Source organism: Lemur catta, chromosome 2 (assembly GCF_020740605.2).
Source record: "Lemur catta isolate mLemCat1 chromosome 2, mLemCat1.pri, whole genome shotgun sequence".
In the NCBI taxonomy this organism is placed as follows: domain Eukaryota; kingdom Metazoa; phylum Chordata; class Mammalia; order Primates; family Lemuridae; genus Lemur; species Lemur catta.
Genome location: NC_059129.1, coordinates 81,640,738 through 81,653,164, shown reverse-complemented (window position 1 = coordinate 81,653,164; position 12,427 = coordinate 81,640,738). Strand labels below are relative to the sequence as shown.

General features: G+C 38.1%; 1 protein-coding gene across 1 annotated transcript in view; it reads left to right on the top strand.

The window, feature by feature from the left end:
* Nucleotides 1-12,427, top strand: part of SNAP91 (synaptosome associated protein 91) — a 136,567-nt gene that overhangs the window by 97,400 nt on the left and 26,740 nt on the right. Inside the window, exons 14-18 of the mRNA XM_045543960.1 lie at nt 1,372-1,479; nt 2,111-2,374; nt 2,608-2,685; nt 2,850-2,921; nt 3,342-3,425. Coding sequence (XP_045399916.1) covers nt 1,372-1,479; nt 2,111-2,374; nt 2,608-2,685; nt 2,850-2,921; nt 3,342-3,425 — 606 coding nt within the window. The remainder of the gene's footprint in view (nt 1-1,371; nt 1,480-2,110; nt 2,375-2,607; nt 2,686-2,849; nt 2,922-3,341; nt 3,426-12,427) is intronic.

The window sequence follows — 12,427 nt, the reverse complement described above, 5'->3', positions numbered from 1 at the left end:
CAGTATAGCTGAGAGAAGCAATCAGATCCCTTCTAGGGATATTTGTGTTTTTGTAAAGGACCTTTTAACCCAAATAAGTCTCTGACTTAATGTTTGTTATGCCGTATGACACTAGACCTCAGGGTGAGTGTTTCATACTTGTATCAGTTTGGGACATGCTGGGTTAAACTGAGAAACAAGTGTCTTGACTGCAGGACTTCCTGGAGCCTAATATACTAAGTAAATCTCCGGGAAGGAGGATGTACTGTGTAGCATTTCTCAAACATACCTGACAAATTTTTTTAATGACTGGACGAACAGTGTTCTGGGGAACACTGGTTGATATTGTGGAAGACAGTATTTTGGGATGGGAAGTCTAGCAGATAAGTGGCAGATTCTAGGTGGGTGCAGGTCCCCACCTCCCAGAGGTTTCCTCTCCTAAGCCTGTCACACTTATGATGGCTTGATTCCCTCTGTACTTTTGAAACTAGAGAGTTTCTATGCAAGCTCCAGGCCTCTTTACTATAATTAACGTGGTTCGTTGGTAGAAACACATTGGAAACCATTTGTATACATCAAACATTTGTAAATTGGGCATTTATAAACTATGGCTGCTTATATGTTAGTGGTTTTCTACTATAAATAATAAAATAGTCTTAAAACATGAAATTATATTCTTAATCTGTTAAAAATAGATCATTTTCCAAATAACTAGAAAAATATGATAGTATTATGGCATCATACCCTAATTTTGTCTCCTTATTTCTTTAAAACAATTTCTTGGTTATGTCTGAAAATGCTTTTCAAGGATAGTGAAGACTTAATATTTATGAACACTTAGTAAACCTTTCGTGTTAAACTTTCATGTAATTTTGCCTGTACTAGATAATAAAAAATTTTTAAACTAGAATTGTTTGTTTACATTGCCATATTATATTTAATTTTATTAGCATTAAAGGAGACATCATGTTTGCTAGAAGCCACTAGTCAGAGACATTATAATAACACAGTAAATGAGTATTGCCTGGACATGAAAGTTTAATGTCTTAAATTACATAGTAGTTATTTTTGTGTTTTAATTTTCACATCCATTAATTTCTAATGATGCATAAAACATGCTTCTCAGAGCCCTTATACAATGAGAATCTTGTTACCTTTTGGATCCTAATAGGCCTCAGCAGTATTAACACTGTATCAGTTGCATGTTAACTGACACAAAGGTACGCAAATAATTGTTTTGTGACCACCAACATTGCATGGGCCATAAAAATGCATTTTAAAAAATTCGTGTTGTATAAGGGAGCCTTCTTCACAATTTAACTTGGTTCTTTTACTATATTTTCTTCTCTTTTTATTCCTTTAATTTCTGTTGTTTTAAAAACTGCACCCAAGATGCCTTTGCAGCTTCTCCCGGGGAGGCCCCTGCAGCATCCGAAGGGGCCGCCGCACCAGCTACCCCAACCCCTGTAGCAGCAGCACTTGATGCATGTTCAGGAAATGGTGGGTTTAAAGTCACGAGCCAGTCTGTTATTTTTCTGTCCTAATGTGAAACCCCTGTAGTTAGATATGGCCATGTGTTTTTCTAATTTTATTTTCTTCTGAGTGTAAAGTCTCGTTCATCATAACTAGATAAATAATGCCAGCATTTAAAACATTAAGACAGTGAAGTGCATACTTATCAAAATTGACAATTTCTTAAGATTGACAATTTTTGTCAGTACAAGTATGCTCTCTTAATGTTTGCTTTTTCTCTAATGCTATATTGTACTCTTTTGTGACACTGAGTTCAAATATATTGGCATGTTTTAATGAATTTTCAAAGCTACCCAAACTGACTAAGTAAGACTTTGAAAGATGACAATCTCTAGTCCTAGATTATAGGCTAATCTTACAGCACTTTGCAAAGTGTTTCAGTATCTACACTTGTGGTACCTACTAAGTTTTCTTTTCTCTGTAGAAAAACATCCTAATCACTTACCCCTGCTAATAGGGTAGTAGTTAAATCCCAGCAACCTCACACCTAGCTAGTGTGTAAATATCTCTGTACAGTGTCTCTTACCCCTAGTGAGACGCGCTCTCTTGTCTCTTTCCTTACTGATGCTGTATGTGTCTCCACTTTCCTTTCCAAAAGACCCCTTTGCCCCATCTGAAGGTAGTGCAGAGGCTGCGCCTGAGCTGGACCTCTTTGCAATGAAGCCACCAGAGACCAGTGTTCCTGTAGTTACCCCTACAGCTAGCACAGCCCCTCCGGTTCCCGCAACTGCTCCTTCTCCTGCTCCTGCCGTTGCAGCTGCCGCTGCTGCCACTACCGCTGCCACCGCCGCCGCCACCACCACTACTACCACCTCCGCTGCCACCACCACCACCGCTCCTCCTGCTCTAGATATCTTTGGTGGTAATTTTTTGTTGTTGTTGTTGAACTCTTTCCATCTGGTGGATTGACTTCTGGTCCTTGAGCCGTACTGCATACACAACCGTTACTGCATGCAGACTGTGTAATTAAATGGTTCTCTAGAAACCATTTGATGCTTAATTCAGAGTTCTGCAAAGTGCTAATTCAGAACTGGGAAGTGATGCTGTGTCAGGCTTGTTCAAGTTGAGTAAAGGCATGTGTGTTCTTGGTCTTAGATTTGTTTGAGTCTGCACCTGAAGTCGCTGCAGCGCCTAAACCCGAGGCTGCTCCTAGCATAGACCTGTTTGGTACAGGTAAAACCAAAGCAACCCTTTTTTTCGATTTCATTTTCTTAGATGTTTTCACGATTAAGCTCTTTGTACTCACCTGTGATAATGCATTTGTTAGATTTTTGACTTTGATTTCAGCTTTCTACTACTTACCTCTGCTTGGTTTTGGTTTGTTTCACTTTTGGAAGATGCTTTCTCCTCTCCACCACAAGGGGCCTCTCCTGTGCCTGAGAGTTCTCTCACTGCTGACCTCTTATCCGGTGAGTGCTTTGCCAAGGTCAAGCCTTCACAGATGTCTTGTGGGGGTTGCGCGTGGAGAGGTGGATGGGACAGCACGTGGGTTTGTCTTGAGTTCTTTTAAACTCAAAATTTATTTTGAAATAAAATCTTATTCTTTGGCCCATCACCAACTGATGAGGGTTAATATTTCAAATCTAAGGCTGATGAAAAGAGAAAACATTTTTTCATACTAAAACCTCTGACCTCAAGGAGTCAAATTTTATTTTGTTCTGAAAAGTATATATTTAAAAATCCATTTGCTTTTCCTTAACTGTTAAGAGTGTCTACGGTCTTCCTGCCTGGAGTTAACCATGAAATCTCAAGATGCCATTTGTCAAGGCTTAAGGTTGTATTTCCCTCTGGGTGACGTGCACTCTTTCCTGTTCTGTGCTTCACTGCAGTGGATACATTTGCAGCACCATCTCCTGCAACCACTGCCTCTCCAGCAAAGGTGGATTCTTCAGGTGTGATAGACCTTTTTGGGGGTGCGTATCTCTCCTCCTTCAACACTTAAGGAATCTTTTTTTTCCTTCAGAATCATTTTTAGATCTTCCATTTCATTCTGTTTCGTCATTTTTTCTTTCAACTATGTGAAGTTATTTCCATCTCTTAAAAGTAAACATAAGTTTTTAAGATCTTTTTCATTTCTTTGCCATCATCTTCATCTTCATCAGTTCATCATAATTTTCAGTGCATGTCCTAACAAAACTAGATAATTTTTCATTTGAAGTCTTTATGTTTTCCACTTTTTATTCATCCTAATATAGAATCACCTGATTGGAACTTCCTTCTGTTCTTCCTAGGTGATCTGGATCTGGGGCTAAATCAACATTTCTAAGTTCTCAAAATCAATATAAACATGAACTAGATAACTTAGAACTGAAAACAAATAAGCCAGCTAAAACTGAAAGCATAAGCTTTAGATGTTGTACACTGTTCTGTAGGGTTTGTTGATGTTGAGTTTAATGTTATAAAATCCTTCCAGAGAATCAGAAGGACTGAATGTGTTACTGATTTAAATGTATTCTCCTCTTCCTTTATATATTATCTGAAGGCAGAGAGATGTACTGAATTAACTTGAGCTACTCATTTGGATTATACATCTAAAGTTTCTGTAAATTTATAGAAAAAAGGTCTGAAGTGATTTCTTCATAATACCCATAGATGTACATATAGCTTTGGGCTAAAATACCATCCTTAGAAAGTTCAGTCCAGATCGAGTACCTGCTGTACATTGAAGCATCATGGTATATACCATGATGGATACATGAAGGGTGCAAAGATTTCACGGTCTGTGACACTAGGGGGCTCAAAACTTGTGTCAAGCAAACACTGAACATTGATGTAGAAGTACAAGTAATGTTGCTGCTGCTTGAATTAAATTTATGAAATTTTATAAAAGTTCAATAGAATTCTAAATGGAACAATTCTATTTTATTACCTTTTGGTAAAAATTTTAAAACCTTGATCAACTATTTTGATAGATGACAGGATTTAGTCCAAAAGTTTTGTGTTTTTTGTTTTTGTTTTTGTTTTTGTTTTTGAGACAGAGTCTCACTTTGTTGCCCGGGCTAGAGTGAGTGCCATGGCGTCAGCCTAGCTCACAGCAACCTCAAACTCCTGGGCTTAAGCGATCCTACTGCCTCAGCCTCCCGGGTAGCTGGGACTACAGGAATGCGCCACCATGCCCGGCTAATTTTTTCTGTATATATTTTTAGTTGTCCAGATAATTTCTTTCTATTTTTAATAGAGATGGGGTCTCACTCAGGCTGGTCTCGAACTCCTGACTTCGAGCGATCTACCCGCCTTGGCCTCCCAGAGGGCTAGGATTACAGGTGTGAGCCACCGTGCCTGGCCCAAAAGTTTTATTATTTTTTAAAAAAGGAATTATCTTAATCTTACAAAAAGGTGTTAATTCTTCGATATCTTAGAACTCTTTTTGAGAGAATAAACTGGTCAGAACATAATTTAGTTCACTCAGTCATTTCACAAACCCACAGGAGACGAGCTCACTGGACAGTGTCATGCCAATGCATTTCTCTGTGTAGTACTTAAATTACTTACTGTTTACACTCTCTTACTTTTCTGCTGCATAATGGATAATGGATAGATGCATTTGGAAGTAGTGCTTCTGAACCCCAACCTGCATCTCAGGCTGCTTCTAGCTCATCAGCGTCGGCAGACCTCCTAGCTGGTAATTAATTAAATAAATAAAACGGTGTTTTGTAGAAGCTAAGTTTGGATATATTTTTGTAAGTAACAGATATTACATAAATTGCAGGGTGCATGTTTTTTCCTTTCAAGACATGAAATTGAAAAGACATTGTATAATAGAAGTTTGATTATTTCCCAGGATTTTATGAAATTAGTCTTAAAAATCACATATATGAGCCACCCCTGTGGCTTCTTGGAAGCTCCTAATCTGCCTGACTTTCAGTCAGCATGTTTCTTTTTGTTTATTAAAAAGGTAACATGCTTATGTAACAATTTTTATCTTGGAATGTGTATGCCCATCTTTTTTTTTTTTTTTAACAATTTGTGGAAAAATGTACCATGATGTTTCACAATTGGTTTTGTGATATATGAATCACTCTAGGAGAAATTATTACAGATTCCTACCATGGGGTCAAAGCTGCTATTTATATATGCCACTTTTTTAAGCAAGCTGACCCATTTTTCTATGTGAAAACTCATGGAGTGTTCCCAGTTCAACAGGGCCATCATGTGGAGTAGATTGGTACAATGTGCCTAGGATTATTGCTTACTGCCAGGATAGTATAGATAGAATTAAAGGAAACAATTCAAGGACTCTACGACATTAAAGGCAAGTATTGGTCTTTCTTGGGGGCGAGACAAAGTATGCTTAATGATAGCTTGACCTAGAAATTATTGCTTTTATAAGCAAGGCATTTACCAGTTGCAAGACCACAGTAGTAAGTGTAGGTTCAGATTAGTAAACTCACAGGTGCTCTTGGTTTATCTCACTTTGGTTTTAACTTAGAAGGGTACATAACAGGAAGCACAACAGTAGTATTACAGAGATCTCAGACGCTCCAGTGCAGCTTCCAGGGTCCCTCTGCAGTTGCCACAGGGATGCATTTTTGTCCTAAGGTTGACAAGGAACTGATAAAGGAAGCCACCACGTCTGGAGTCTCTCAGCTAAAATACCCTGCTAGCCACATAGCTCTTGATAGGGCAAGTGACTCGTTCCCGTGTTTAATGTGGCTGCAGTCATAAATTATGTTATGCAATGAACAGTCCTGACACCGTATACAGCAGGCTAAGCAGCGTTCATTTTTGGACTAGTAATGAATAATGGCAATTCCTTCAGGACCCTCATCAGCCTTCGCAGTTGTAGGAAATTTGGCTTGAGGTCAAATCCTTCCTCAAGAAGCTGGAGGGCAGTCACAGCCCTGCTCTTAACCTTTCCTTCCATCAGTAATTCGGACTGGTTATTTAACAGTCATTCCCTGGGGCAATAATACTTTAGTGTCTTTCCCATCCTCCCCAAACTACCTTGATCAAATATGACACTCTCATGTGCGGAATCCATCATGCCAGTGACTGCCAGCTGGTATTTTCCTGAATGATGAAGAACTGTGGCCTCACCATGATGTTGCAGCAGACTTTGAAAGCTGCAAATCTGATAAGAGGCAGTGTACTTAACTCAAACCACAGCTGGTTACTTGGGGGAAAAAAATGCTAGCTTGCCTGGCTTTTCTCCTGGCCTAGATATTCTTCATAGCAGCTTGAAATTGGCTACAGAAACTTTCAAGCTCTTACTAAACGAATAAACTTAATTCAAATTTTCAAGCTTCCGCAGTAAAATTTTAACATGCCACAGAAATAGCATGGTTTTAAATGGGTATTTGGGGGGAGCATGATTTGTTAATTTTTAAATGAGAATACTGATTACAAAGCTTTTGCTTTGAAGTTATAAGTAAAGTTGAAATGGCACATGAAATCCAATGTTCTGACTTTTTGCATAATTCTAAGAAGGCTTTCTGTCCTCCTGGGTATCCCTTCACCTGCCACAGATTGCAAAGGGAGTTTTGAAGCCTACCAGACAGGAGCTTGGCAGAGTAGTCAGCCACTGTTGACCACTTCCAGTGCTGCAAAGCCACATTTTCTACTTCAGTGTCCTCTGTCCACTGTGGTCTCTCTGTGTTCTCCAGGGTTAGAGATATTTTGAGATATTGTATTTCCAGAAGAGCCCAGGACAGTAGAAACTGGAGCAGAGAGGCCAAAGCCTGTGGGAAAAAGAATGTTCCATCCAATTCCAAGTCAAAGGTTAGTGACAGAGCCAAGAGATTTGATCCGAGGGGATAGGATAGGATCTAAAACACATCTGGGATGAGAGGTACCTAAGCCTCAACTGCACAGCTTGGTATATGGATAGGTCCAGCAGAGCAAGTGTACAAAAAAGTGCAGATTAGGTCACTCACCAAAAATAAGCTTAAATTATTCAACTGTGTTGCCCATTCTGAAATCCTAGTAAAATGGGATGGAAAAGAGGAGAAATCAGTGGTATAAGTAACAATGTCGTTTACGTAGGTCTTATTTACTATGCACTTTCCATTTCTACTGCATCATGTGACTCTTTCAGTGGTGTGTATTGTGTATACTTTCTTATTTCTCTGGTACTTTTCTATTCAAATAAAATAATATTTAATGTAAATAGGTATAGATGGGTTTTAATGTCTAGTTTGCTTTCAGAACAATTCATGTAACTTAATTAAAGCACATGTGAATGTCTGATTTACTTGGGACGAGGCAAACTAACTCTTCTTTCACCTTACGGCCTGATGTAAGGAATTTTAAATTACTTTTAATTTCTGGAGGTCTTCATTTTGGGGGCCAGCTTTTCATACTTCCCTCTGTTTTGCTTATAGAAAAACATTTCTGATATCTGTTCAAGTACCAAAGCATCAGGAAGTCCTGTTCTCACTAAAGAACATCATGGAATATTAATGTAATTCTATCCTGTGGACTAGAAGCAACTTTCCTAGCCACCCTGCTCCCCCCAAAAAAAGAAAAAAAGAATTTAAAACCCTGCTAATATACACAATATGAAATCACAGTCACATTTATGTATGTATTTTAGCTGATAGCTATTTCTGAGTTTTCACATTACCCATACATTTGTGTTTAATGTGTATCATGTGGAACAAATATTTGGGGCACTGTGTTTGGTAATTTGCAGTGTTTATGTCTATGTTTATGTGGGGAAGGATCAGCTAAGTCCACAGTCTACTGAAACAAAGAGAAACATTTTTTTAAATTTTTATTTAAAAAAGTTAAATGAGCCTAAGCACAGATAATAAGCCCACAAATGTGATGAGGGTCAAAGTAGGAATTTGAACCAAAAATAAAAAAAGAAGGATTCTCTACAATCTTGTATTCTTGAATGTTAGTAATAAAACTATTTTGTGAAAGAATAAAAAAGAAAAATAATACACAGGCACTATCAGGGAGGACTAGACATCCAAAAGAAACCTTGGTCATTGGACTGAAGACTTTTACCCCATGCTAAGATTAGATTTTTTTTTTGAGAGAATACATTTACATGTAAATCATAAGGGTAAGGCAATAAATTTATGGTATAATTAAATATTAAAGTGGTTTTTAGAGATTTTTAAACCAAAAATTAAGAACCATCTTAAAATTGAGGAGAAAGCTTTATCAAAATTGCTATGCGTTTTAAAACCAGAAAACAAAGACTAAGTGGATAGTCTATTAAGAATGGACATACCTGTCATAAAAACTGGTTATTCTTCTTTATTCAAATTCACTTCTAGAACTGTCAGAGAATACCAATTTCAGAACTGAACTATGTTTGAAGTATCATCGTAGTCGTCTTCTACCCCTTCAGTAAAAATTTCAAGTTGTTTGGCACACCCAGTATAGTGAAAGGAGAGAAAATTCTGGAGAAGGCAACTGTTGTGGCCAATGAAGACAGATAAAAAGAATAATTCTCAGAGTAATGAAAGAAATGGAGAAAGGAGGAAGGGAAGAAGCCAAAGGGAAAATCAGTTAATATAACAACAAAAAAATAATTCTCTCCAAGCCATTGAAATTACTGGTAAGATACAGGCATTATCCATATCTCAGATGGAGTCTGGCTGAAAACTTGAAAGTTAGGTTTATAACTAATGAAATATTATTTCACACAGTGAAGAGTAAAGCTGTAAAACTGTGCTCAAGATATACCAACTGAAAAATATAGGTGTTTGAAAGATATTGACAGATTCTAGGATAAGAAAGGTAAAAATTGATTATTAAAGGAAGTTAAGCCTGTTGAAGGATATGCCTAACTTGTGAGGTTGTCATCAAGCAGGACAACCGTGTTCTTCCATGACACAATTTTGAGGTGACTACACCATAAATATGTACTAGTATAGAAGCGTGCCACGTCCTTTCTTTAATTCCAAAGGTAGGGGACAATATTGGCCAGCCTTATGAAGCCCTTTGTAGTTTTGCGTGTGTTCTCTTAGCCACATTACACAGATGGCTTTTTAGCAGGACCACAGACGTCCTTGAACTGACTTTAAAATACAAATGTATTCAGTGTGGGATTGAAAACTATAATAACAACTTCCACTGACTGGGAAGATCTACCGAGGATCAATTAATTCTATCAGCCTGTGTGGGAATGACTTTATCTATCAATAGTTTTAAAATTCCGCTCTCCCAACCAAAGTGATAGAATGTGCTGTGTAGACTGTGGTGGTTGGTTTGATATATCTGTATCAATAGACTTCGTTAAGTGTGGGGGCTGTTTCCCTTTAGAGAGATACGTTCATAAGACTGGTCATCTGTGATAAAAGGCAGTGTGTCTGCAGATAGTTGAGTATGTAAAGATAGTTGGCTGTTCATAGTGTAGGACAGTTCAGATGTGACTACAGGCCATCCAGAAGCCCGCTGATTATTACCTTATTTCCAATTCCTTTCCACAGAATACCTGTCTTAATATAAAATAGAACTATATCGAAAGATTAGTGGTTTGGGTTTTTCTATTAACTATTTTCCGGGGCTCTAAAACTTTTCAGTTACTTAATAGGAGGAGTTCCCCAAACTCTTTATTAGTATCTATAATTTTCCTGTTCTTCATTTAGAGTATACCAATTGATTTTTTTGAGATAATCAGTTGGTCATTTTATATCACCTAATAAGCTGTTTAATTATTCTAGTTTTGTGCGGGCATCTACTTCATAAGAACTGAATATAATAGAAAAAAGCCATCCTGCCAGGTCTCTTTCAAATTTAAAATACGTAGGAAGGATGCAACTCCAGTGTTATTTCTGGATGTGGGAAAGAGGCCTTTTAGTGCAGTGAGGAAGAGCCCAGGCTCTGGAGAACTCCTGTCTGGAATCCTGGATCTGCCATTTGCCATCGTGTGATCTTGAGCAAATTATTTAACATCCCTGACCTCAGTTGAACCTTATGCAGTTGTTGTGAGGATTAAATAAGCTAATGTGTGTTTTAGGTTGAACCATATAAAATTGCTATTTTCATAGGACCAAAATGGTCAAATACCAGCAATTCATGTGATTCATATGGTTCAACCTAAAAAAGAAAGCTTGTAACAGTGCCTGGCACTTGGTGAGTCCCATCCCAGTGTTGGCTTTACCTTTCACTTTCACCCATGGGTGTGATTTTACCATAAAGTGAAACTTAGTGGCACTAAGTAGAGGGCCTGGGTAAATGTACACGTTTTCCTGTTTTTACTGAATCCTGGCTAGGTGTGTTAACTTCTCTTTAAGTCACTTCTAGCCATGGAACAGAAGGATTGAATCAGATGGTCCTAAGGCCCTTTCCAGCAGTAATATGCTAGGATTCTAAAATAAATTATCCTTTCCTCGGCCAAGTTTTAAGAAACTGAGAGTCAAGTACAGTTGTCTCCACATTCACCTGTGTCAAAGAGAACCATACACCATAGAACAATTGTCTCAATTAACCACAGCCGTATTTCGACTTGAGATGTGGGGGATAATGTTTCAAAAAAACTCAATATGAACACAGCCATCAATGTCAAAAAGGTCACATCCACAAAAATAAGTACTTTTAGCACATTTTTGCTTCATGATGATATTCGTTCTTACTCATCTGGAGAATGTAGTTTCTTCAGTAAAGAAAGTTACATGATGCTTATATCATTCAAATACTAAAATCACTTAAAGTAACCACCACGAACTATAAAGATCATCTTCTAATAAATAGCAGTCTTTCTAAATTGCAGTTTTTCTGCACGTATACAAGGAAAGCCTAAACGCACGTCACTGTTAATTTCCAGGAATAGCCATGACTTGAACAATATTGCCACCTGCTTTAGAAAATAGTAACTGGAGAATTTTAGTAAAGTTATTTTAAAAATTGTAAATTGGTCTTATAGAATATAAGCTTAAGGATGTTTTTGCAGTGTTCTTTGTTTTTGCAAGCAGTTTGTGAAGAAGACATGATATGGCTAAAGTTGAAAGGAATATATGCCCAAACTATGTATAAGAAAGACTTCTAGTAGTAGTAAATTCTTTTATGACAGGCCACCATCTAGTGTCTTAAGAAATCACTTCCTTCACAGGTTGTACAGAAGCAATACAGAGTGACTTCCACTTCTGTTTCTCTGTGTTCATTGAGAGAAATTATTTGCTTCCTGTCTTCAAAGGATAATATTTAATTTGAGATTTGATTACTTTACAGTAGTCTTTGATGTCTCCTCACCTTTCATGTTCAAAAGTGTCCTTCGTTCAGTAAACATTAATTCAGTGTTTTAGGCACCATGCAAGATATTAGGGGAAAAAAACAAGAAAAGAAGATACAATTCCTGACCCCCAAAAGCCATCCGATGGGTTGGCGTTGGGGGTACAGGGATACAGACATGATGGGAATAGGATGGGGCTATCTATCTACCAGGTGCTGCGGACACGTGGTGTGTATGTGGAGTGTGGGTGAGGAGCTGAAGTTGGTAGCAGTGGGTAGCAGCATAAGGGCAAGGAAGTCCTCCCAGAGCAGGCATCTGACACTCTGCGTGTGGCGGGTTACGGCCACAGCCTAGTGTGCAGGGATGGGGAGGACCAGTGGGCAGAGACAGAAGGACCTGATCGCTACATGAAGGAATTCATATCACATGAATTTGAAAGTTACGTAGAGCCATAAAAGATTTCAAAGAAGTAACTTAGTCGACATTTTCCACTCGGGAAGATTGCTTCTGGCTGCACTGCAGAAACTAGATTGGAGGCAGTCAAGACCAAAGACAGGATGTCTCCCTTCCCGGTGACTATTCAGGAATCCTGAGAGCAGTGTTGGGGGCGGTGTCAACAGTCAGGCTAGAACATGTATAAAAGTCATTGAGGAGGATTCGATGGAGGATTGAGGAGGATTCGATGCATACTTTTCTGATTTGTATTTTATTATAATACTAAGCCAACTAAAAGTTTTGCAACTAAACATATTCTAATACCTGGTATTATGATTTGAAGAAACATAAAAT